We start from the raw sequence: 26342 nt of genomic DNA, 5'->3' as shown, positions 1-26342 counted from the left end.
TGTATAGAAAAGTGCTGTGTCATTTTTAACTTCGGTCTTTTGGAGTAACCGGTAACCCACAAAATTGTATTATTATAATCCAATCCCCGTCCCTCATAAACCAATCAGCTAGTGGTATTAGATTAAAGATTAAGGCAGTCTTCTCATTCCCTTCGTGGACCTCTCGCGCTTACTTTTCTTCATAGCTCTGACTTCATGTTTTATCAGCCATTAATCGAAAGTGTGGCATTAAAGTTTTCAGCTTCAGCGGAATTTTTCGTTGGAAACCTGAGTACACCATCACAAAATAAAGCCTTCAAGATTCAGCAATTGAATAGATGAACTCTTCTCATATATTATTGAATATATCTCTGGTAGATGTCTTCAAATTCTGAGGAATTAAGCTCTCCGCCTACAAAAAAAGCTAGAGTAAGCAGAGACAACAATTTTGAAGAAACCACGACAACAACGAATAATAATAATTGTAGTAATCATACGGTTTGTATTTTAACTCTACATAAACGTTCAACTCGCGTTAACTGTTTATAACCTATCCACTTAAAACTGACTCATGAATCATTTTCTGTTAGTATACCCACATGGAAACGTCGAAGAACCATTCCCAAATAGATGAAAGTCTGTACTCAAGACAGCTGTAAGTATCTTTTTACACATTATTACCCACACTTCAGACGCTGCAATTTAATTTAAAATGAGACTCCATAACTATTAAATTATTATATTTGGGAAGGATAATGCTGGTTTGAAGAAAACTGACATTAGCTTTCATTTTCACTTTGAATAACTGAATGGTTGAACATTTTTGCTCTTTTTATTAAATATGTTAGATATGTGCTGGGTCATGAAGCCATGCATAAAATGGCTAAATCAAATGTTTTCATTTCTGGGATGAAAGGTCTTGGAGTTGAAATAGGTACCATCTAATTTGTGATTACATAACCTTCAAAAATTGTGTAATAATTAATATCATAGTTATGCTCCTCATCATAGTGATTTTTGCTAATTTAAGACTTTGGATGTTATTTTCAGCTAAGAATGTTGTTCTTAGTGGAGTGAAGTCTGTTACACTTCATGATACTGAAATGTAGCTATTGAAGATCTTTCTTCACAGGTTAAAATTTCTATTAATATAATTATTTGATAATGGAAAATTACAAATTGCTTGTTGGGTATATATAAATGTGCATATGAATTGCATGTTATAAAAAGCATCCTACAGTACCTAAGAATTAAAGGCCTTACTTTCCATGATAAGAGTTATTATTTCAAATAAGTGCTATTTTTCTGCAAAATAGCCAACATGATGATGATGTAAGATGACAATGTTATTGTAATATGTTTATGATATCATTGCTTCTTGTTAATAATGATGTAATTATTACATGTTGATAATGTCATTACAATATGTTTATGAGGCCATGTTAATAATGATCCATTATAAGATGATTATTGCTTCATGTTAATAATGATGCTACATTTGATAATCATGTCAAAATAATGCCATACATGTTGTTTATGATGATGTTAAGATGTACAATGTTTGATAATATTACATATGTTTATGATGTCATTGCTTCATGTTAATAATGATGTAATTACTGTTGATAATGTCATTACAATATGTTTATGATGTCATTGCTTCATGTTAATAATGATGTAATTACTACATGTTGATAATGTCATTACAATATGTTTATGATATCATTGCTTCATGTTAATAATGATGTAATTACTACGTGTTGATAATGTCATTACAATATGTTTATGATGTCATTGCTTCATGTTAATAATGATGTAATTACTGCATGTTGATAATGTCATTACAATATGTTTATGATGTTATTGCTGCATGTTAATAATGATATAAATACTCCATACTCATGATATAGAACACTTATTCTGTTTTCATGATATAGTATTTCCTTCGTCATGAAGATATTGGCAAAAACAGGGCATTGATTACTCAATCCCATGTTTCTGAACTAAACAGTTATGTTCCTGTGTCAACATGTACTCAGCCAATTACAAAGGAAATGATATTAGATTTTCAGGTATATACAAAAATCATGAAAAATGACTGTATAGTGTATATAAATTACTATCATTTGTTGATTAAATGTCATGTTTTTAATTCAGTCATAATTCTGGTCATATATTACTGTACCATAGCAGCCCCGAATATTTCTCTCCTTTAACAATCCATTTTATTGTGCAAACATTGAGTTGTTTTTTTTATGAAAGGTTGTTGTGTTGACAGCATCATTTGCTGATGAACAAAAATGGATTGGTGATTTTTGCCATAGTAAAGGAATTAAATTCATTGTTGCTGACACAAAAGGCCTTTTGGGTTCGTAAGATTATGACTTTCTTGCTGATTTTTTAATTCATCGTAATGTGATATTTTGTATTGTGTTTCAAAATTTTTATGTTTATAGACAAATATTCTGTGATTTTGGGGAATCATTTGTTGTGAATGACACAAATGGTGAACAAGCCATCACTGTAATGGTTTCTGCAATAACAAAGGTTTGCCTATAACTATGTATAATTGGTGAACTTTTGCAAGTACGTATTTATGATAATGTTTAATCAATTTGGTGCATTTGTCTCATACCCTGGATGAAATTCATGTGTATGGTCCTTTGATGATCATGATCATGTAGGAATCTTCAAATTTCTGTCAGATTTTGGATTTAGATAAATTTCAAAACTTTGCAGGATCCTATTTAGGATATTACAAGGGGTGCTATTATAAGCATTTTCAATAATGTGTTCACTTTTCAAGATATAGAATGTAATGTTACATGATTGTGTTTCATAGGCTGAAGAAAGTGTTGTTACATGCTTGGATGAGCAGAGGCATGGGTTTGAAACTGGAGATCATGTTACATTTAAGGAAATTCAGGCATGTAGAATGTCAACAATTTTGTAGCTATAATGTCTTTGAAATTTTGGCAAAAGACATCTCTAAAGCTGTGTTATAACAATAATGTTTAAGTTATTTGTTGTTGTGTATCTGTTGCAAAGATTTGCATTGAAAAAATGGTTGTCTTTGTGCAACAACTTTTAATTGTTAGCTATGAATATTTTCAGGGTATGAAAGAGTTAAATAACTGTGAGCCAAGAAAGATTAAAGTTTTAGGTATGTTGTTTATTGTGATAATAACTTTGCTGATTTTTGCCAGACGTACGTAACTGCATACTACTTATATCATGTATATGAAAAATGGGAGTCTGTTTTACATTTTACGTAGGTCCTTACACATTCAGTGTTGGTGATACATCTCAGTTATCTGATTATATTTCTGGAGGATATGCTGTACAATGTAAAATGCCAAAGACATTGAACTTTGTATGGAAACATTGTGTTATGATAAATTTCTCTCTGTTAACTGAAAACAAAAGGATTTGTGTTTTTTTTCAAATTTAGAAATCGATATCTAAAGCGCTTTTCGAGCCAGAATTTTTGATAACAGATTTCGCTAAGTTCGATCGTCCTGCACAACTTCATTTAGGTTTTCAGGTACAAATAATACATGTATGTAATTATATATTTTGATTAGTTTTATAATGAAAAAAAATGTTTTTATTTAGGCTTTAGATGAGTACGTCAAACGAAATTCCTCTCTTCCAAGACCAAGGAATAAGGTACATCTAATGATGATGCATCGATTACATCATTTTTATTATTGCATGAAACAAATAATATATAGCGATCAGTTTTGCTTGTGTTATTTAGGATGATGGAAATAAACTGATTGACATAGCAAAGGAAATAAACGGAAAGACATGTAGCAAGGTACATGTATGAAGAACACAATACTTCATGTTGTCTTCAGTGAAGACATTGCAAGTTGTTTAAAAATATTGTTTTGAGACAAGGCAATTTCTTAACAAGTATGAATAGTTTCAAGAACAAGAGGTTACTCTTTATTCCAACGTAAAGTTTTAAATATTACAGTTGTGTGAAGTTTTCAACTGCGTTATGATTTTCTAAACAAGATTATGCAATTCTTTCTCATGTGTATCATATTTTATCATTTTCAACGCTGAGTTACATCGTTCGATAAAATTACTGCAGGTTGGTGAAATTGACGAAAAAATACTACTTGAATTATCGTATCAAGCTAGGGGAGATCTTTGTCCTATGCAAGGAGTGATTGGGGGCATTGCAGCTCAGGAAGTTATGAAGGTACTGTTTTCTATTGTTTTATCTTTTCAGTTTGTATGAGGAAACTTGTTTGAGGGAAATCATGGCTTATTTTATGAAACGTTCCGTTAAAGTACGAGTGTTATATAAGCATTTTGAGAGAGAGTACGCTGTAAAGTACGAGTGTTATATAAGCATTTGAGAGATACGCTGTAATGTTATATAATTTGAGAGTACTAAATTGTGTTATATAAATTTTGAGAGAGTACGCTGTAAAGTAATGAGTGTTATATAAGCATTTTGTGAGAGTTACGTAAAGTAATGTTTATTTTAAGAGTAAAAATAATGAGTGTTATATAAGAGAGATAATTATGTTATACATTTTGAGAGAGTACACAAAGAATGAGTTTATATAAGCATTTTGAGAGAATACTGTAAAGAATGAGTGTTATATAAGCATTTTGAGAGTACATGTAAAGTAATGAGTGTTATATAAAATTTTGAGAGAGTACACAAAGTACGATGTTATATACATTTTGAGAGAGTACACTGTAAAGCAAAGTGTTATATACATTTTGAGAGTACAAAAACAAGTGTTATATAAGTTTTGAGAGAAGACAAAAGTATGTGTTATATACATTTTGAGAGTACAGTAATGATGTTATATAAGATTTTGAGAGAGTTTCCTGTAAAGTGTTATATAAGCATTTTGAGAGTGCTGTATGAGTGTTATATAAGATTAGAGAGTATTGTAAAGTACGAGTGTTATATAAGCATTTTGAGAGAGAGTACACTGTAAAGTACGAGTGTTATATAAGCATTTTGAGAGAGAGTACGCTGTAAAGTACGAGTGTTATATAAGCATTTTGAGAGAGTACTGTGTACGAGTGTTATATAAGCATTTTGAGAGAGAGTACGCTTGTTTGAGGTTATAGCATTTTGAGAACGTTCGTTGTACGAGTGTTATATAAGCATTTTAGAGAGAGTACGCTGTATGTTTTGTGAAATGTTTATAGAAAATGCATAATGTTTTTGTGTGGACAAATGAAAGTTTATCTTGCAGGCATGCAGTGGAAAATTTCATCCTATTGTACAATGGTTTTACTTTGATGCTTTGGAATGTCTTCCTGAGGAACAGGAAATAACAGAAGAATCATGTAAAGCGGTTAGGAAAATTATTGGTCAAAATTTCAATTGTTGTGACACTTTAATAATTCTAAATTTGATGTTTTACAGCTCGGTTCAAGATATGATAATCAAATTACGGTTTTTGGAAAGCAGTTTCAAGAGAAAATTAGTACACAGAAATACTTTGTTGTAAGTCAAGAAACATTTCTTTATATGACCTATGTACCTCATATTGTTGTCGTTTTCACGAGGGCACTCCGCTAATGTTTTGAATCGTTTTGATGACTTGTTTGGAATCCAACGAAGCCTTTTGAGAATTTGTTTTGGTTGTACACGTTTCGTTAGGTTGGCTCTGGAGCGATTGGATGTGAGCTCTTAAAGAATTTTGCTATGATTGGTCTCGCATCAGATCGTCGTGGAGCAATATACGTCACTGATATGGATAGCATTGAACGATCAAATCTCAATCGTCAGTTCTTGTTTCGTTCTGCTGATGTGCAAAAGTTAAAGTCAGATGTTGCTGCACAAGCCGTGAAAGCGATGAATCCTGACGTTCATATTATCTCACATCAAAATAGAGTGGGACTGGAGACAGAAAATATCCTTTATTACGTAATATATTTCTATTGGCTATGATGTCATTACAATGATGACGACATACGTATGCAACTGCGTCAATTTGAAATAGCAAAGAATTGATAAAAGCTATTATCAATGTTTTCAAATGACATGACATCAAGAAATAATTTGTTTCTGCCAACTTTGATCTCGATAAACGATTATTCATGTCTTTTTTCTTATTAACTTTCTGTTAAGTATGTCGACAATCGGAAATTCAAAGTTATTTCAGTTAGAAGATTTCGAAATGATTTTAAAGTGAAATATCTTGAAAATTTGACGATCTTTTCCTTAACATATCTTAAAAATATATGATGATGAGTTCTTTGAAAGTCTGGATGGTGTTGCAAATGCTTTAGATAATATCGATGCAAGTAAGTTCTATGTTTTGTTTTTCAATTTTATGTTTTTCATTATAACTTCACATCAGTTAAGATTTATAAATATTTGTGATTTAGGGTTATATATGGATCGAAGATGTGTATATTATAGAAAACCTTTATTGGAATCTGGAACATTAGGCACTAAAGGAAACGTCCAGGTTAGGCTCAGTATTAACGTTTCTTTTTCTTTCAAAACCTAACATTAAAGCGCTAACATGAAGTTATTTTGTAATGTTTATTTTTAACGACCGTTGCACGCAAATCGTAAATCTTCAATGTCTTTGAATTTATCATCTTTTCAATGATCATTTCTTTATCGTTTTCTTTCAAAACCTAACATTAAAGCGCTAACATGAAGTTATTTTGTAATGTTTTTTTAACGACCGTTGCACGCAAATCGTAAATCTTCAATGTCTTTGAATTTATCATCTTTTCAATGATCATTTCTTTATCTTTAGGTTGTTTATCCTTTTTTGACTGAGTCATACAGCTCAAGTCAAGATCCCCCAGAGAAATCTATTCCTATATGCACATTAAAAAACTTTCCAAATGCTATAGAACACACGTTGCAGGTATAAATTTTTATTTTTTATTGTTTAGTTTTACTTAAATATTTAAACTCAATCATTTGTTTGCAATTTAATGTTGGAGTTTAATTATTTAGTGGGCAAGAGATGCCTTCGAAGGACTATTCACTCAAGCTGCAGAAAACGCGATTCAATACCTAAGGCAAGTATTTAATAAATATGAACGATATGAATAATGTTGAGTTTCTTAATTCAGTGTTGGTGTTCAACCCAATTCACTCATTTAAGTAAAATTAAGTAAAACTTGACATCCAGCATTCATTTACGTATTTTTCTTTCATGTTATCTTGCTATAGTGATGGAAAGTTTATGGAACGTTTGACTAAATTGCCTGGTGTGCAACAGGTAAATAAAATAACATTTTTTAGTCTGTTCAAATTATGAAGGAACTGGGAAATGTTGAAAGATAAAGAGGGATGTGTTTGCTAAGATACGCATGTCTGTTAGCAACTTGCAATTTTCAAGATTATGTACAATTTTTAATTTTAGCGAGATTTAGAGTTTCAGAACTTAAACTTAATTGTGTGGTGATTGTGTCTTTATGATTTTTCACAAAAGGAAATCTCTCTCTTATGAAATATATTTCGAAAATATACGTATCAAAACCTGTTATGATGATGATTTTTATCAGTTGTATCCACAATTGTTCATTTTGACTCTTATTGATCTTTTTTACAGGTTGAAACTTTGGAAAGCATTCATAAAACTCTTGTTGATGATCTCCCGAAAGATTTTGCCGATTGTGTTAAGTGGGCGAGGATTTTATTTCAGGAATATTATCACAATCAAATTGCCCAACTTCTTCATAACTTTCCACCCGATCAGGTAAGATACTTATTATTATTCTCATGTAAAATGAATAAGAAAATTTATAATTCCATATTGTCTTGTTCAAATGTATGTTTCTCTTTTTGATAGAAAACCAGTTCAGGCCAACCTTTTTGGTCAGGACCAAAACGTTGCCCCCATCCATTAGTGTTTGATCCTTGTAATGTAAGTTTGTCATTATCCTTGTATAAGTATATTTATTATATCTTATAAAATATTTGTATGTATTAATAATGTTTTGTTCGTAGGAAACTCACATGAATTTTGTTATATCATCAGCAAATCTTCGGGCTTTTGTTTTCAATATCAAAGGTGGGTTTTGTTGAAGCAACTTTCATTAATTACTTGCAATGTTCCCTGGCAAATTTGTTGTATTCTTATATGAAGTGCGATTATAAATTTCTCTACATTTATAGGTTCTGTGGATAGAAAGTTTATTCTTGAGATATTAGAACAAGTCAGTGTACCGTCGTTCGAACCGAAAACAGGTACGAAGTTTATTTTAAAGTATGAATATCATGTCCCGAAACTATTTACAGGTAAACAGACGTATATTTTGTCGTAGTAATCTAAACAGACGTATATTTTGTCGTAGTAATCTAATATAATCTAAGTCAATACATAACCCTGTTATGTACATCAATCTTCGACCTGTGGAAGTTCACAGTCAAGTGGTCGAAAGCTCGTCAAAATAAATAAATTTTTTTATTTTGCAAGGTGTCAAAATCCACGTTAGTGATCAAGAAGCTGAAGCAGCTAGCCAAGCCTCTGTTGGTGAGATGTTAATACATGAATGAGAACCTACAGTATTTAGCTTACATACATTTATTTATGACGACTTCACCTACCTTATATTGCTTCTTGAAATGTCATGTAGAACAAACTGAAGTGGACAAGATTCTTGCTAAAATACCATCTCCTACTGTATTGAGCGGAATGAAAGTCTCTAATATTGAATTTGAAAAGGTGATACTAAACAACCATTGTTGGATCTGTTATTTTTAGAAATTATTTATACATACGTAGACGAGTGGATATGTGAATTATGAAAGCAGAAGTTAGGTCTGTTGAGAATGTTTCCCCAGTGAAGAGTTTAAAGTTGTTCTTTAAACACTTTAGGATGATGATAACAACTTTCATATGGATTTCATTGTTGCATGTTCAAATCTCCGTGCTGAGAATTACGATATTGCACCAGCTGATAGACACAAGGTTAGAGCAATCTAAAGTTAACCATATCATACTGCTTCTTCGCTATGGAGACATTGATTTTTTTGCTCTTTTTTCGTCTGTGAAACAATGACCTTTATGCATGCTTCTCGTTTTCTCTCGTTTAGTTAGTGTCTTTTCTTGATGGTATTTTGTTGTTTGCAGTCCGTTTTTATTCAACAATATTACGTATTTCTAGAGCAAATTAATTGCGGGTAAGATTATTCCTGCTATTGCCACAACAACTGCTGTTGTGTCTGGACTTGTATGTTTGGAACTTTATAAGGTACGGTGAATTTTAAACATATAAAATAACAGCTCTTTGGATATGATGTTGCATTGTTTGAATTATCAACTTTTAGATTATACAAGGAAGCAAAAAGATTGAAACGTTCAAAAATGGATTCATCAATTTAGCTCTACCTTTTTTCGCTTTCTCGGAGCCTATTCCTGCTCCTAAGAATAAAGTAAGTCATTTCTAATGTAGGCATGGGTGGAACTCGGACTGATCAGATATGACGATTAAAGTAAACACTTCTACACAACTTCAGTATATATTTGTTGCTTAATTTTCTTTCTTTGTTGTGTATTCTATGCACTTTAGTATTACGAGACAGAATTTAGTTTGTGGGATAGATTTGAGCTGACTTTAAATGATAAAGGTGAAGAACTTACTCTACAGGAATTCTTAGACTACTTCAAGGTATGCATATATTCTGCTGTTAATCATCTTTTTCTTGGTTTGCACCAACCACGAAATTATCAAATTGCTCCGCAATAACATCGACAATATATTCTTTTGTATTTAACCACCAACATGGCGGCTGTGCCATCTTTATGAACACTGACTTTCCGTGTCTGAATTTGTTTAGAATGAACATAAACTTGAAGTATCTATGTTGTCACAAGGAGTTTGTATGTTGTACTCTTTTTTCACTCCTCAAACTAAACTCAAGGAACGCCTTCCATTAAAGTAAGTTAACTTCAAGAAATTATGTGTAGGTTTCTTTTGCCATTGTTAGGCCTGTTTCAAATGTCAAACTTTACATGCACCGAATGCATTAAAGGCGAATAAAAATGAGATGAACTTCCCAACGCTTAAGGTTATAATATTAAGACAAACTTTAATCTACTTCGTGTTACTTTTCTTTAGGATGAGTGAACTTGTTGCTAAAGTATCTAAGAAGAAAATCAAACCACATGTCAAAGCACTAGTTTTTGAATTGTGTTGTAATGATGCAGATGGAGAAGATGTTGAGGTGCCATATGTACGATACAAGTTCCGTTGATTTTCAAAGCTCATATAACGAAGATTCAATCGAAAATTATGATTCTGAACTCATCTGACAATACCTTAGTAGAATAATTTAGTTGGATTTTAGTTCTTGATTTTATGTTTTATTCTGACTCAAATAAATTGTTTCATTGAATTTTACTGCATTAGATAGAAACAGTGTATTGATCTTGTGTGGGTCAACACCCGAAGTTTAAACAATCAGTTTTGTTGTGCAAGAAAATGAAATTTAGGGGCATTTAATTTTTTTGAAATTTCAACGTAAAACATCATTACTTTCAGGGCAAATGAAAAGTTCCACCCTTCCTCAACAATAACACATTTTTATGAGACACTTTGGATAACTTTACAAATTGTAAATTACAATTATATAGTAATTACAATTAAATAAAATCGCAGTATATAATCTGCGATGCATGCTATTTATCAGGCTCTCCTGAAGCAAATTGCAATTGAAAAATGGGGCGTGTTAAATTTTCTTAGCAATTTTGAAGAATTATCGAAGGGGGCTGGTTTATGCGCAAATTGAAAGCCTCGGTTGGAAGAAACGAAACAAAAGAAACGTTCTTTTGTGATTACGCATATGTCGATGCTTGTGGCTGTTGCTTCGTTCCATTTTGATTACGAATGGCTGAGCGCATGGCTTAAATCCCCGTAGCATAATTAGCTGCACAGTGCAACTCTAATGTATACTCTACTGAATCTGATTACGAATGGCTGAGCGCATGGCTTAAATCCCCGTAGCGTAATTAGTTGCACAGTAATGTATACTCTGGTGAATAGAATACAATTATGGTATTTACATTTATTTTTTTGATACACCATGTAGTTTAAGTTTTTGTTCTCTTGAGACTTAAAAAGAAAAAGAAACGGACTTTTTTGGGGTTCATGTTTAGCTTATGTTTGTTCTTGTTTATTCTTGCTTTTATACATGCTTGTGTCGATGCAAATATTTTATGCTTCGTTTATTGTCTTTGTTCAATTCTTTCTCATCACTTGCTGGTTCATATTTTACTTTGTAAGTGTGGTATATTACCATGAGTGATTGCAAGACGTGTGACGGCACCATCTCCTTGTGTAACTCTGGCATGTTTGGAAGCTCCTCTTTAAGATTACAAAATCATCTTTCGATTACAACTATCGGCTGAGAAATTGAGTTTAAAACCAAGTAATTCAAGAAGTGAATACAAAATGAAATGATTGAGATCTGCAGAACGTATTAAGTACCAAGAAATATACGTTAGTTAATGATTCAAGCAGGACGTATTTAGTCGTTAATACAATGATATTTTGCTCTTAAACAGTCCATTTTACGCCCATATTCTATATTTTTGTTTCTAGACAACAAAACGTCGTCAAGATGTTGCAAATGGAAGAAAAAGATAATCCTTTGACCTAACAAAAATCCTTCATTCTCGATATCAATTTATCGATCGACCAACGGAGAACTATACTTATAAAAGTTGCTTTCATTTTTAATTCTTAGTTATCTGTTTATCCTGCTATCATTTGCATGTTAACTGGCTGACCCTCGTATACCATTGAGTAATTTTATAGAATTTTGCACAGATCAGTCTGCTTGGATTATGGAAATGCTTCTTGCGTTCGGAGCTTACAAGTTACATTATAAACATGAAATTTAATTTACAAAAGATCTTTTATATATAGTAGGTTCCAAAAAGAAATTGCAACTACACTGGCAGAGTATTGCAAAATCTTTAAATTCAACTTCTATTTAAAGTGATTATACCGTCAGCATACCATCAGTCAAATAAGCTGACGACTATTCGTTTGCTCTATTGAAATTAATAATTGGCAAGCGCAGTTATAACATTGAGGGATGTTATAACAGTGTTTACAATCATTGTAGTTAAAATATTCAGCTTTAAGTAAATATTCCAAAGCATTCGATAAATGTTTCAAGTAGAATGCGTGAGTATAGTGATGTTGTGAATATGGACAAATATGAACATACGTATGGAGGTAGAACTATTGCGATTGTTTGCAGTTTAAAGTAGTAACCTGTAAATCATTTTTGAAGACGATTTTGGACTGAAATTTTAACTGATCTTCTGCAAACACTGGATTAACAAACTACATGAACTCCAGCAGCTTGTTTTGATTGTATTTTAACAATTATTCTTACAGTTGTACATGGAAACTGATGAAAATTGGAACAGCGGTATGTGTTTGTTGTATGTTTGCTTGTTTGTTGATAGTGTGTTTACTTGTTTGATTGCTTTTTTGTCATACCATTAACTTTTTCTTAAGTAGTTTTCAGATGCGGAGGACGACAGTATCGAGAAGAAGACATAGGTATATGTTTGTTTGTTTTTTTGTCCTGGCCTTAGCTTGTTCATTAGGCTTTTCTTTCAGGCGCGGAAGACAAGAAAATCAAGAGGGAAAAGTCAGGGCTGTAAGTGTGTTAGTTGCTATCATGCATCAAATCTATCAAGTTTGTGTCTCTTTTAGAACAACGATCCCTACCATGGTCAGTCAACGTTTTTTACGGTAATTTAAACCAATTTTTTTTACTCGTTTTCGGACTAAGTATTAACATTAAGAAAGCAACGAGGAAAAAGAGAAAATCTTTGACTTCAATTCTTCGAGCCCCAACAGTGTTTGCAGATGATCAATTAAAAATTTTGACTATGCCAAAAGTATAAATATCTAGAGCAAAATTATATCTAAGTACACTAACACAAAAAACATACACGTAAATGAGGATTTGAGATCTTCTGACTAAATTAGAGAGTTCCCTCCCTCTCTAATTTAGATAAGAAGTTCTACAAAAAGTCGATGTATTCCAAAATAGACTTCTGCCACCTATTTTGGAATACTTTTAATTAAAATTTTACGCAGCGTACACTTGACAATCTTGACATGTAGTATAAAAATGTGTTTAAGTCAATACTGAATTAGAAGGAGAGTCGAGTGTTCGAAATATTCACTACGTGTCTCAAATTAATGAAAAAATATTTTTTATTCTTAAAAGTTGATTGGGTAGTTGTAGAGAGTATTAAATTTTATGGAAACGACTGTTTGAAACAGTAATGATTTTCTTTCGTTATAAGTCGGTTATTTTCGTTGATTGACCGTTTTCAGTCAATAACTCAGTGTGTTGTACCGTATGTCAGGAAGCATCATCTATGAAATCATTACTAAGATCATCTTACGTTAATATAAGTTAATGATATTCAACAGATAAAGATCATAAGTTAATGATATTCAACAGATAAAGAAATTCCAAGCAGGGTCTTTCAAATCAATGTAGTACTGTGCTATAACAACTATTGTCAAGTTTCAACGAAGAGAAATTTCCATGAAATATGTAACTGTGAACAAACTAGCAAAATCAAGTTGAAATACTTTCCGTTTTTGTTGGCTGTGTTGTTGGCCTACTGCTTGCTTGTAAAATTTAGAAAGGAAATCAAAGAAATTTTAATTAAGATTGGAATAAATACATGATTTTTACTTTTTGCTTTGCACAAAATTCTGTCCTAACAGCCCCACTCCCTTGAAAATATATTTAGAGTTTGCAGTTGATTTGTAGTTTGAAAATTTAAAATTTGCGCCTTTGGATATAGAATCCACACTCTACAGAGTTAATCTGTCATTGTCATTGTGTTAGCTTTACGAAACAGCGTGTTCCATTGTTGAACAAGTTACGTCATGGTCTTTAGAAAAAATGTATTGATGATTTGAATACCTATCACTATGCTTAGCTCTGCGTGTAAATATTACAAATCTTTGTTACTATGGAACAAAGTTGTTTCTGCTCCAAGGAATTTATCAACTCTACAGTAATTCACCAGTTGAATCATCTCTAAGTTTTAAATTCGAGAAAGAACTCATGTGTAAACTTTTAGTTGTTTTTTTTTGTTGTAAGATCATGGTTCACTTTTATGTAATGCAATTTGCAAAAGTAGAATCATTACAGTAGAATATTGTTCATACAATAATGGTTTGGTTAAAAATCACAGTTAATACTAAATAATTTATTTGTAAATTGCCTTTATACATGCATTGTATTGTACAAGTCCATAAGTAAAATATTCCTCATTTTGATGAAGTATTCATGATATAACATTTTGTTCATCAAGTCAACTTTATCAACTATATAGTATGTATACACCACACCAGCAAAGGATTTTTAAGCAAATGTCTGCGAGACAAAGTATTTATATATAAAATCATGCTTCACACAATATGATTGGAATGTTAGGATTTATCTTTGGAAATGTCAAATCAACTTGTCCCTAGAAAAAAATGAAATTTATGTCAGAGAATAAGTGTTGTAATACATCTTTGTCTATTTAGGACAGTTGTTATACATATACGTAAGACCAACTTACATTTTCAACTTTACTTTTGAAACATTGAAAAAAATTATTTTTTTATATTACTTCTCATCATTGTTTGTGACACATAAAATTTTGTGGAGATGTCTCTCCTTGTGGGAATAAAACACCCTCAAACCCGTTCCAATCACTATGTTCTTAAATATCACCTGAGGTTTTAAAGCACTAGGATCAATCTTTTTCATCTTCGATCTTTTCCGCTTTTTTGACTTCACTTCTTCATAAAATTCATGTGCCAGATCACCATCTTCATTGAAGAACATTGAACTAAACAAGAATTTCGTGTGAAAAAGCAAAGTGAACAAAATTGTTTTTTTGATTGTGTACAAATTAATTCACATTTACAAACTGTTGCAATACCACATAAAAATCAGAGGTCAATTCATCAGCATACAACTTTGAAATCAACACAACATGATTGTAATAAATAGCACTTTAACGTTAGGTACAAAGCACGCTGACTGTAACTGACATTATTAGTGACATATGTTGTACAGTTCACAGTTAAAAAATCTTTCTATCATTCCGCACCTCACTCTCTTCAAGATAAATATAGATCCTCCACAGTTCTTCAAAAGTCTATTGATTTTATTGTCTGGTGAACTACTATCGTTTTCTTCAAAATCTTCCACATCCCATACTTTGCGAAACAGACCAGATACCTTAGATCCCATTCATAGAAAAGCAATTCTTAGGTATGGAAATTGATAAATTTTAAATAAGACCGACAGAAATTAAAGTGCCGCGAAGATGAAAAAACTTGCCTCTGCTGTCATAATCTTGTATTTCTGTGAATGGTTTTGTGGAGAGACTGGAAACGAAAATTTACTTTGCGTGGACACCACGCGTGCATATCACGCTCTAAAAGTCATCAAACAAATTTTTAAAATAATATTTATTTTTAGAAAATCTATGTATAGGTTAAATAGACTGTTCAACTACGTCATTTCAAGGAAAAAAAGTCATCATGTTGAAGACATAGTTGATGGAATTATCCACAGGGACCGTGGTAAACTGGCAGAAGCAATCACTCTTGTGGAATCATCTCATCCCAAAAAAAAGATTTTAGCTCAAGAACTGTTAACAAAAATCTTGAATTTGAGTAGAAAAAATGAGAATCAACTTTCATATAGAATAGGTATTTCTGGTGCACCAGGTGCTGGTAAATCATCTTTTATTGAAGCCCTAGGTACAATGTTGACTGATGAAAGATATCGAGTTGCAGTTCTAGCAGTTGATCCATCATCTGTTAATACTGGAGGCTCGTTGCTAGGAGATAAAACCAGAATGACAGAACTTAGTAGATGTGCTAATGCATATATACGCCCTTCACCATCTAGTGGAGCCTTGGGTTAGTATAATGCCATAGTCAAAGGAGAATTAATAATTTGTAAGTTAAGAAACATATTGGAACCTCAGTAATTGAATTTCCAAATGCAATCAATATGTCAAATGTTTAATCAAAACAGTTTTACATTTAAAGCTTTCCAGTTTGGTGAATTCAAGCATGGTGCTAATACATTTTGATCTGAAAAACTCAGTTCATAATTTTTTATTTTATGTTATATGATTTGATGTTAGATAATAATTGTTTAAGTTCTATTTGAAATGTTGGTTAAGAAATTAATTTCTAAATATGGTCATACCGATTTATTGTTGTAATGCCATTGACTTCACTTGGTTGTTAAAGCAGAGGATGATATGCAAGCATCAAATCTGCAATATATTTCATGGAGGTTTGGTGGATATTAAAAAATGTTTTGCTTCAATGTTATCAAAAACGCTAGTTCCTACGTTTTTCTGAAAGCCACATAGATTTTTTACAAGGGCCACATTCTGTTCATCCTAATGGCTATAAAGTGTGTGAGAAATGGTATTCAGCTCAGATTTATCTTTCTTTGTTTGCTAATATGATACCAAATTTCCAAGATGCAAATTATATTCACTTTACTACTGTAAACCTCCACCTATAAGCGCCCCATTCATAACCCCCCCTGCCATCCATGAGCACCCCTCCATCCATAAGCCCCCCCTCCATACTTAAGCCCCCCTCCATAAGCCCTCTCGAAAAAAGCCCACCACGATCCCGACACTAAACTTATTCCACAGAAAAATCCACCAGCTTATAAACTTGCAAAAAGCTTGTCTTTTAATAAGTTTAATGTTCACAGATCACTGCTGAGAGCTTCCAAACGAATGTGAGCCCAAGACTTATAGGCTTGTGCTTAGGAGCAATACAAGTTCCCTTTCTTATGATGCCACTCATTAACGTTCTCTACAATCATTCATTTCTTTACTCACTTTTAGGTGGAGTAACAAGATGTACAAATGATGCTATAGTTCTTTGTGAATCAGCTGGTTATGATGTTATAATGGTTGAAACAGTAGGTGTTGGTCAGTCAGAACTTTCGGTTTATGAAATGGTGGATATTTTTGTATTGCTGGTAAGTCCTCTTTCGGGCGATGAGTTACAAGGGATAAAGCGTGGTATAATGGAGGTTGCTGACTTAATTATCATCACGAAAGACGATGGAGATCTGAAGGCAGTTGCAAGGAAAATGAAAACAGAATTTATTAGTGCCAGTAAATTTTTACAAAGTAAAAGATCTTCATTGTGGAGACCTAAGGTTTGTTTGTTTCACTTAAAAAACTAGTGTTCTAGCTGCAAACGAGCAACTTAAATTCATAACTCAAAATAATTTGAAAGATATTGATAAAAAAAAACTATAGACTTCCTATTTATTTCTGTTCTAAATATTTTTTAATTATTTTAACTTGCATACAAATATCACACAGTGGTGAATCTAGCAATGCTGCCTTTTCAACAATTCCTAGATGACTACATTTAGCGTTTTTTTTGGATCTCATACAGACAGTTTGAACAGTTTATTAAATTTCAGAAAACGCTAAAGTATGCAGACAATATAATATATAAAAAAACAATGTTTCTATAGATTATCACAGCGTCCGCGACCAAACGTGAAGGGATTGTCGAGGCCTGGAAAGAAATTGAAGAATTTTTTCGTGTCATGATCGATTCAAGGGAACTGGAAATGAACAGGAAAGATCAGCGAGCATTATGGATGTGGAACTATATCAAATATGAAGTTCTTGAAATGTTTAAAAAACACCCTTCTGTGATAGCAAATGTGCCTGCCTTTGAAAAACGTGTCAAGGAAGGTGGTATAACTCCCGGAGTGGCAGCTGACCAACTTCTTCGTTTATATTCAGAATTAAAATAAAGCAATGATTAATATGATTTTTCGTCAACAAATGTTTTTTATATCAGTAAAAACAAGAATCCCAAATTCTTTTTCTAGCTCTTGGGAGTGCGGTTAAGGACCAAGGGAGGGGGTCCTCTATCCATTTCGTAGGTTCCCTTTCGGCTGGGGTACTAGCGTTGCTTTGCTTGTGTTTCATCTTTCAAAGGTTTGTTTTAGTCAGTTTTGTGTAGTATATTTCGTAGGTAGATGTTGAAATTGGTAATTTCATGCCCTGATCAACAGGGTTGGCTACATAAAATATGGTAAATATACACATAGGCAAAAAATGGTGCAGCTGACAGCTGCCTATGGCGTATGTGAAGGCTTTTTTACAAGGATGCATATCGCCTAGGTCACCTCTTTTACACAACAACCTTGTAAAGATAAAGGCCCTCTGGGGGGGTTTCTCCAGCGATGCAACGATTCCACCATCTCTAGAGAATCGTTCTAAAGAATTATTGTGTGGCCATGTCCTGTACCTGCAGTTGGGGATTATAGAGAGTATTGAAAAACATCGGATTGAGTTCTGATCCTCTCGAATAAACAAGAGTAGCCAGTAGAGATTTTTAATAAAGAAATAAAAGATGTTTATTGTGTTTGCACATGCTTCTGCAAACCGAGGAAACCTTTGAGAGAACTCGAGAGCAGATCAGTCATCAGTGCAAGCCTGAGACCGAAAGTCGAGGGTTGCACACTTGCTCGAGTTCTTATGCAAATACAGCTGTAGACCAATCAGCGCACGTGTTTCATTTTGTTATTTTATAATGACACATCAAAAATTCGAATGCACAGATTTTTAGTGACTTTGTCAATTGTCATGTTCAACTTCAACGTTTTCAACCAGTGAACTGTGTTCAACAGAATAATGACCAAATGCTGACAAGGTGGCAGCACATCTCTTACGACAGTAACTTCTAGTGATCTATATCTTCGCGGCAGATCTGAAAAGGGAAAATATTTTAGTCTGTGCACCATTGTCTTCGAAATTCCTTTTTTATGGCAGAGAAAATAAAGTAAGTTTAATCCTTCGGAGTTATTGGAGGTATTTGTTTTGAAAGGATTTTATTTACAACCACGAAGTAGAAAATAGCTCAGTTGTCTTGTATTTTTTCATAGTTTTGATCTATACAAGGATCTCCAACCAAGTCAGATACCACTGGTATACAGTCATCGATACAATATTAAATTTTTCGGTTTGCAAAAACTTCATCCATTTGACTCTGAAAAATGGGGGAAAGTTGTTGGATATTTGTCAGGTATTTGATGGTTAAGAGTTAATACTATATTCATGTAAAGATGATTACTTTTTTCTGCTCAACTATTGAGGGAATTAAAACATTGTTCACCAAGTTTATTTTTAATCAACTTTCAGCAATATCTGCACCCAGTAGTGAAGCCAGCATGGTTGTTTATTCACTGGAAAAACAATGAACGAATTCATTTTCCATATAGACAACAAATAGTAATTTTTCTGAAAAATTATGTTGATTGTTATGTTTAGAGAGTGATGTTTTAAAAAATAAAACATTTGTTGAACCTCTTGAAGCAAGTGAAGAATATCTTTTGAAAGTGCATACTCAACGATATTTGGATAATTTGAAGGTACGTATATCATATTTTTAAACTACTAACTAGGTAATCGTTTGCTTTTGTTAACATTTCATTGTTTTTATGTATTGTTTTATAATTTAGTGGTCCTGGAGAGTTGCTAGTATCACAGAAGTTCCTCCAGTTGCATTCCTTCCAAATTTCATTGTTCAACGTATACTGTTGAGACCTTTACGATTACAAACAGGGGGAACCATTTTGGTTTGTATGTGTGTCTTGCTGTTGTTTGCAAACTGAAATGTTGGTTTACGATATTAGTTTTTTAATATTATTTTCCATAGGCAGGAAAACTTGCTGTAGACAATGGATGGGCAATAAATGTTGGTACTGTATATATGCATAATACATACAACAATTTTAAATGTAATTAAATGCAGCCATTTCAGTAGAAAAGTTTCATTTGTGTAAAAAGTGACAAAAACTTTCGTCCAAATGAATTTAAGTTTTAATGAGGACATATTCTGGTGCTATATAAAATTACCTCAGTTTATGAAGCCATAAAGTTACTGCATTTAAAGAATGTTGTTGTTTTTGTGCATTAGGAGGTGGGTTTCATCATTGCTCAAGTGATAAAGGAGGAGGATTTTGTGCATATGCAGACATTACATTGGCACTTAATGTAAGGGGATTTTTCACAGTTTTATAGAGATGCTTATGTAATGTGTGGTATGTGGTTGAAAGACAACCGTAGGTATTTTAATATATGTGCAATATATAATAGTATGCTCTATTCCTTTGCAATTCATGTGCTTTCATATTGTTGAAGATTTTCTTCTCAATTATCATTTCTTACATAGTTTCTGTTTGAAAAGGCCTCGACAGTTTCCAAAGCAATGATTGTAGATCTTGATGCTCATCAAGTATGTATTTTACCTCAGGCAATATTTTATTTCATTACCATTGACATACTTCCAGCTTAAGATTGTCTACAAGGCGAAATTAATGACTGATAACATAGTTCAAGGTAGTTGATATGTTCAGAATTTAATATTTTATATAAAATTTCACATTTAATAACATGTTGCTTAGTTACTAAAATAAATGGTTATATTTTTAGTGTAGCTGTAGCAAGTTTATTTAGTTTTTTTAAATGGTGCATTTTTGTTATTTCAGGGTAATGGCCATGAACGTGATTTTTTAAGCAATCCACAAGTCTACATTATGGATGTTTATAATTCAAAAATTTACCCTTTTGACAAATTTGCAAAACGTATGTTGAAGAGTTTAGATTGCATTACTGTTATATGATTTTGAAGCAATGTAGTTTTTTCCTACCAGAATCATTTTTGTCAATTAGGTGCAATAAACAAAATGGTTGAATTGGATCATGAAACTGATGATGATAAATATCTTAGTCTAGTTGAACGGTAAAAACTCTTAGAAACACAAGAAAAGACTTGATTCAGGAATTAGTACATGACTATTTAGGCTTGGGATACTTCAGATTGTGTAAACAAATCTATTTATTAATTTAAGACTTGATGTGATTTTTCTACATTATTTAATTCAACTATGTTGCAGTAATCTAAATGAAGCATTAGATGAATTTGAACCGCACATCATAGCTTACAATGCAGGTATTATATATCTATTATGATGTTTATAGTCGCAAATCAGTTTTCAATTTGCATGAATAAGTATGGAAAAGTTGTAGTTAATGAATTAATTTGTTCTTCAATGCATTGCTTATAGCCTGCTTGCAGCCTCAATCTCCTTGTTTATGCATATTAAAAACTTCAACACTAATCAGCATCCAAGTGATAACTCCAATTTTTTCATTTTATTTTAATTAGGGACTGACATTCTTAAAGGTGACCCTCTAGGAAACCTTGCTATCACTGAACAGGTGCATATACAGATATTCATAATTTTGATGAGCTTGTATTGTGTCATTCAAAACAACACCTACGTATATGTCAAACATGTTAGAACAAATGTAATATGATGTCTTTACCTATATAATCAATGTGCACCCCTACATTTCATTGTTTGAGCTCCAGATGCATGTGAAAGGATTAAACAAAAATTATTTACAAACATGTGAAAATCATAATTTATTTTATGTGATTAAAAAAAACAAGTCCATCTTTTCCATTCTAGGGTATTATATTAAGAGATGAATTGGTATTTGAAGCTGCAAGAAAACGAAAAATACCTATATTCATGGTTACATCAGGTGGCTATCAGGTAGGCATACTTCATGTAATTAAATTTTCAATATAAAAATACACAGCTATACTTGATCTTAATTTTTAAATGCAAACTTTTAAAAAGAAATATATAATTTACATAGAAACATACTGCAAAAGTTATTGCTGACTCTATTATAAATTTGCATAAGAAAGGATTGATAAGCTGAAACTATGAAAGACTGGGTAAGTGTTTTTGTTTAAAACATAACTGAATTATGTAAATCTGTTGCTTTATATATTCTTTTCAAACTGGAAGCCACAGTTTGTGTGTATTTAGATTATTATACATAAGAATACTTATCTAAATCCTAATTCAAACTATAGCTCCAACTCTTACTCCTAAGCAATTGCAATTAGGTTTACCCAGCTATATGCAGTACAAATATTTTTGGTTTAATTGAATAATAATTCAATTATTTCTGCTATATATAGAGGCCATATTTAAAATTAAAGACTATCATTTATTGAAAAAATGGACTCTATTTATTGCAAACATAATTGCATAATACCAGATACAATTTCACAAATGCACAAGATATAATTGAACAATTGCACAATTCAAAATTTTTGGTCAAGTCAAAATTATAGGTATTTTAATTTTGCAGATGTGACTTAAACAGTAGACATGCTTTATTTAAAGTACATAACCAAAGAGAATCTTCATCTGCTAGTTGTGTTGAACTGCATAAAGAACTCGGCAGTTGGTGGATTTGTGTAAACTTCTTTATTGAGGTGATTTTGGCTGAAATAGAAAATGTATAGTATTTATGAATTTAGCAAAACATATATATATTTGTTAGAGAATTGTGCTTAAAATGAATGTAATGTCATCCAGTTATTGTTATGTTGAAGGATAGAGATATGAACAATCGTATTCAACAGTACATTGCTCATTTTGCATAATACATGCATGTCATATTTCTTAATGAGTTAAGAAGCAAAACTTACTGGGCCTTTTGTTCAGACGCAAGTCTTGCATTTTCTTCAACAAATTGTTTATTCAATTGTTTACGCACTCGTTCCAGTTCTCGCTCTGCCATTAAGGTGGCTTTTTCTTGAGCTAGTTGTAATCTTTCCCATTCTTCTTTTTTCAATCTTTCTTCTGCCTCAAGACGCTAGGAAACGGATAGATTCATTTACGCTAAGAAGAATTCAAGCTTCCGAAATATATGTTCAATGCGCACAGTGTATTTTAATTTAATTGTTTAATACTTTATTCACACAAAGCAGAATTGTATCATTTATAAGTTGTATGTTATATCTCTGCCTGCCACGTTCTGAGGCCTCGGAAGTTATACCTTCTGGTAATGCCTTAAACATTTTTATACAAATTTACAACTATGCAGTTTACGGTTTATGCATACCTAATGCACTACAATGAAAAGACTGAAACTACACATTGGATAAATCAATATTATTCATGGTCTTACTTTTTTCTCAAGCATCTGATCGTGTTGAATCTTTCTTATTTCATTCAGTTGAGCTGAACTCATTCCTTTCCATCTGTCAGTGATCACTCGATGTGGACCAAATGCGCTTTCAGCGACATCGGGATTTTCCGTTACAACATCACCACAGACAAAATTAGATATTTCCGTAAAATTATCATCCTGTTCTTTCATTTTCTCCAACTCATTTCTGGATTTGTTTTCTCTAGCAAGAGCAGCGTTGTATTTTGCTGTTGCAAGGTTGATTGCTTCACGACATTGACGCTCAGACTCAGACAATTCCACGGCTCGTTCGTCTAATTCTTTCGCTTTTAAATCGTACAATCTGTTTGCCTGCAACAAATTTGCTTTCTCCTGGCTCCTTTCATTAATTTGTTGTTTACACCATTCTCTAGTAATTAATGAGAAGCAACTATCATTATCAATAAAATTTTACAACCTTATGAAATAGCCACCTCATCCTAGAGCACAACTGTGAAAATCACTGAAACAAACAAATCTACTGCAAATTTTACAGGGCATACATTTTTTGATACGGCATAAAGACTGGAAAATAGATTCATACCTGACCTGCTCTTGTTGTAACTTCTTTCTTTCTTTACCGTTGAGATCCTCTCCTGAAAACTTCTGTAGGCTAGAAATTCCCAATCTTGGATCGTCATCTGATACACGAGCTGGCTTGTCATTTTTTAATAAGTCAGGATCGTTTAAATCATATTCTCTTCCATCCTCCTTTCTTTGAAAAGTCTTTCTGTACTCATTTAGCGACTTGTTCAGTTCTCGCACATCATTTTCTTCTCGTTTTTGCAGCAGTACACAAGTCATGTCATGTCGTTTTGATTGGTCCGCTGTTTGTAAAAATATGGACAAAATTATCCAATTCAATTCAATTTAGATTTGATTTTTAAAAACAGGAAACCTAAATCACAAAATGTTTATGGGACTTGTTGACAATTTTCGTGTCTATATTGACGGCTCAGTGACGGATTCAATAACCTGCAATCCTGCATAATACAAACCCTAGCTGACACATTGTCTATGTTTTATAACACACTGTCTGAGTTGACAACAACCGTGTATAACTTGATATGTAACTTATTGTTGGTATTTTCACTTGTTTCAATTTATTTCATAAAGATAAAAACTCGAATGCTTGCATTATTTATATGTAATACTTGTAATTCATACCAAATGCGTCCTCTCTTTGTTTTTCTATTTCGTCTTTTTCCTTTTTCTGTGCTATTTGGTGTTTTAGGGCATCTAGATCGACCTGAATTTCGAGAGGTGTTTATGACAAGAAAAACTCGATTAGTTTGCGATTGATTGATCTACATTGCACCAAATATCGTTATTTATTCTTTTGAATGGTACACAGTGACACTTACTGGATCAATAATACCTATAGTGTAACTGCAAACTTGAAAACATTGTACAGAGAATGTTAAGATTACACAAGAACAGCATGTCCCTCAGCTCTGAATGCCCTAATCGTCTTTATTTAGCATGTATGAAATCTTTATTTAAAGAGTAGCTCTGTCAGGTGCTAAATGCACTTGTTATTAACAGTTTAGTTATATCCTTTATTTCTATTTTATAATATTTAACTTTGGGCACGATTATATTAAAATTACAAGAATAAAATAACCTAGTTTACGAACAACGGTGAATGTTTTGACATGAATTTTACTTTCATAAACAATTCACTTACTCCTATCGTGCGAACTCTTGCATTAAATATTCGGCTTTGTCGTTGTAATTCAGCATTTCGTCTTCTTTGAGTAGCCGCAGTTTCTTTTAAGTCTACGGGTAAATCAAGTTTATACATTTTAAGCGCTCTAACAATGTATGAAAAATAATGTGAATTCAATTCGTTTTGATCACGGTCAGTCTCTTTTGTTGCTATGCAATTTCGCTCGTGCGATGTCTGTTGCTATGGATTGTGTTTCATGCCGTTGTTATGACAACATTCGCTATTATCCTCATTATCAGTCTAGTTTCAGGAACTTTTTCTAAATTCTAAGAAGTTGCATAGTCGTTTTTTTCCTATCCAAATCTCAAATAAAAAATTGTTTCAACTATTTCTACAGTTTTTCTTAATTCAAAGCGTTCTCACTAGGTTATCAGAAAAGGAGCACGAATCGTACGCTTTAATGAGTGGCTTCCAGTCGTTAGTCCCGGATTCACCATCATGAGCCAAAAGTGAACACCTACTTATAATGAGCCATGTATTAAGTTTGATGACTTAGAATGATTTCACTCATTTAACTACAGGGTATAGGAACGGTGATCCAAAACTATAGCACTACAGCCCAGCTGGATGCTTGACAAGTTAAAGCTAATATAAGCACCACATAAAAAAGATTTTGATCGTCAAATACAAGACAACTTTTCAGTATTTGCCTTGGAACTGATGCACAGTGCAATTTTGTAACATTTTCAAAATCTAAAACTTTTTGCAGCAACGCCATAAATTAACCAAATTTTTAATGATAACCCATATTACGAATGCAATTTTTTAAGTCATTTGCTTTATCCAGAAACATCTAGGTATTTTTATTGCCAAATCATGTGACTTCCACATATGGCACCCTGGTAAATCTGGAAAATAAAGCTATTTACAATGCTTTGGTCTAGATATTCTTAAGGCTTTCAAAGGAGCTGCTTCTTTAACTGTAACAGCTGTCAAGCAATTTTTGTTATTATGTTACTCTAATGCAAAGTACTATTCGTCTTGCGTTTTGTTAGCTGGGAAATATGGGATCGTTTTATTTTGCCAAAGTCATGAAACGCCTCATTGCACCGTTGCATCGTTGCTAGCTACGCTCACGCAAACAACACCAAAGTGTTTTACTTTTCTCTCTGTCGACATTACTTCTGGTAAAGTTTTTTCAACTCCTCAAAATTAAGGATTACTGTCAACAGGGCAAACATTGTATCACACAACCATATGTAATTTCTTGCTTGTAAACAAGATAATGATATAAGAAGCACAGCCACACATAGTCCTGCCTGTATTTAATATTTGCTTTGCTCTAAAAATATGAATCTCAGCGAATCAGAGTCGAAGATTGTTCTAGAAGTCATTTTTAAGGGATAAGAGTTGCAAGACACACAGTTTATCACACAGACAACGCACACCATTCAGTCTTTAATAATTTATTTCATGATATTTACATCTGATGATAAATATTGTTGTATTTTCAAAGCTTGGTAGAAGTTTCTAGAAGTACATTATTACTTCTGTTTGTCTTACATTCATCACGCAGGTTTTTC

The 26342-nt window shown here is 32.5% G+C and overlaps 5 protein-coding genes and 1 long non-coding RNA gene across 7 annotated transcripts; 4 read left to right on the top strand and 2 right to left on the bottom strand.

The window, feature by feature from the left end:
* The first annotated feature begins 172 nt into the window (after positions 1–172).
* On the top strand, positions 173–10333 carry LOC124446420 (ubiquitin-like modifier-activating enzyme 1). The gene is given in 35 exon segments (XM_046997269.1): positions 173–477; positions 570–634; positions 828–913; positions 1030–1077; positions 1080–1111; positions 1917–2051; positions 2242–2351; positions 2436–2526; positions 2822–2905; positions 3094–3142; positions 3255–3352; positions 3431–3523; positions 3595–3648; positions 3740–3799; positions 4082–4192; positions 5214–5315; positions 5387–5467; positions 5624–5876; positions 6202–6270; positions 6355–6437; positions 6738–6851; positions 6944–7008; positions 7163–7211; positions 7545–7691; positions 7785–7859; positions 7943–8006; positions 8111–8182; positions 8412–8468; positions 8572–8660; positions 8814–8906; positions 9103–9189; positions 9266–9370; positions 9508–9606; positions 9776–9876; positions 10057–10333. Coding segments are annotated over 35 exon segments (3177 nt in total). The 5' UTR covers positions 173–357; the 3' UTR covers positions 10193–10333.
* A 2003-nt stretch (positions 10334–12336) lies between these two features.
* Positions 12337–12702, top strand: LOC124447441. Its single transcript, XR_006948727.1, has 3 exons — positions 12337–12379; positions 12472–12513; positions 12574–12702. It is a non-coding gene; the product is annotated as an uncharacterized LOC124447441 (long non-coding RNA).
* A 1472-nt stretch (positions 12703–14174) lies between these two features.
* Positions 14175–15357, bottom strand: LOC124445094 (tumor suppressor candidate 2-like). Its single transcript, XM_046995803.1, has 3 exons — positions 15090–15357; positions 14708–14825; positions 14175–14456 (listed from the first exon to the last, which is right to left on the bottom strand). The coding sequence occupies exons 1-3, from the start codon at positions 15230–15232 to the stop codon at positions 14391–14393; spliced, it is 327 nt and encodes a 108-aa protein (XP_046851759.1). The 5' UTR covers positions 15233–15357; the 3' UTR covers positions 14175–14390.
* An 83-nt stretch (positions 15358–15440) lies between these two features.
* LOC124445091 (methylmalonic aciduria type A homolog, mitochondrial-like) lies at positions 15441–17817 on the top strand. Its single transcript, XM_046995798.1, has 3 exons — positions 15441–15909; positions 16866–17185; positions 17513–17817. The coding sequence occupies exons 1-3, from the start codon at positions 15471–15473 to the stop codon at positions 17798–17800; spliced, it is 1047 nt and encodes a 348-aa protein (XP_046851754.1). The 5' UTR covers positions 15441–15470; the 3' UTR covers positions 17801–17817.
* Positions 17818–18590: 773 nt separating this feature from the next.
* Positions 18591–25791, top strand: LOC124445092 (histone deacetylase 11-like). Of its 2 annotated transcripts, none has more exons than XM_046995800.1 (14): positions 18591–18834; positions 18938–19077; positions 19323–19423; positions 19514–19630; positions 19711–19753; positions 19972–20048; positions 20227–20289; positions 20543–20639; positions 20727–20796; positions 20951–21006; positions 21223–21275; positions 21530–21616; positions 21723–21804; positions 25341–25791. In XM_046995800.1, the coding sequence occupies exons 1-13, from the start codon at positions 18818–18820 to the stop codon at positions 21786–21788; spliced, it is 987 nt and encodes a 328-aa protein (XP_046851756.1). In that variant the 5' UTR covers positions 18591–18817; the 3' UTR covers positions 21789–21804; positions 25341–25791. The 2 variants fall into 2 exon arrangements, with proteins under 2 accessions (XP_046851756.1, XP_046851755.1); XM_046995799.1 differs by lacking the exon at positions 25341–25791 and adding an exon at positions 22227–22505.
* LOC124445089 (RIB43A-like with coiled-coils protein 2) lies at positions 22086–25288 on the bottom strand. The gene is made up of 7 exons (XM_046995797.1): positions 25214–25288; positions 24778–24869; positions 24258–24339; positions 23635–23917; positions 23052–23460; positions 22570–22736; positions 22086–22363 (listed from the first exon to the last, which is right to left on the bottom strand). Exons 1-7 carry the CDS (start codon positions 25257–25259, stop codon positions 22282–22284), a joined length of 1161 nt encoding a protein of 386 aa, XP_046851753.1. The 5' UTR covers positions 25260–25288; the 3' UTR covers positions 22086–22281.
* Positions 25792–26342: the final 551 nt, after the last annotated feature.

This window comes from Xenia sp. Carnegie-2017, unplaced genomic scaffold (genome assembly GCF_021976095.1).
Source record: "Xenia sp. Carnegie-2017 unplaced genomic scaffold, XeniaSp_v1 HiC_scaffold_22, whole genome shotgun sequence".
NCBI classification, from domain to species: Eukaryota; Metazoa; Cnidaria; class Anthozoa; order Malacalcyonacea; family Xeniidae; genus Xenia; species Xenia sp. Carnegie-2017.
The sequence above is the reverse complement of the archived record's forward strand: the minus strand, read 5'-3'. Positions and strand labels throughout refer to the sequence as shown.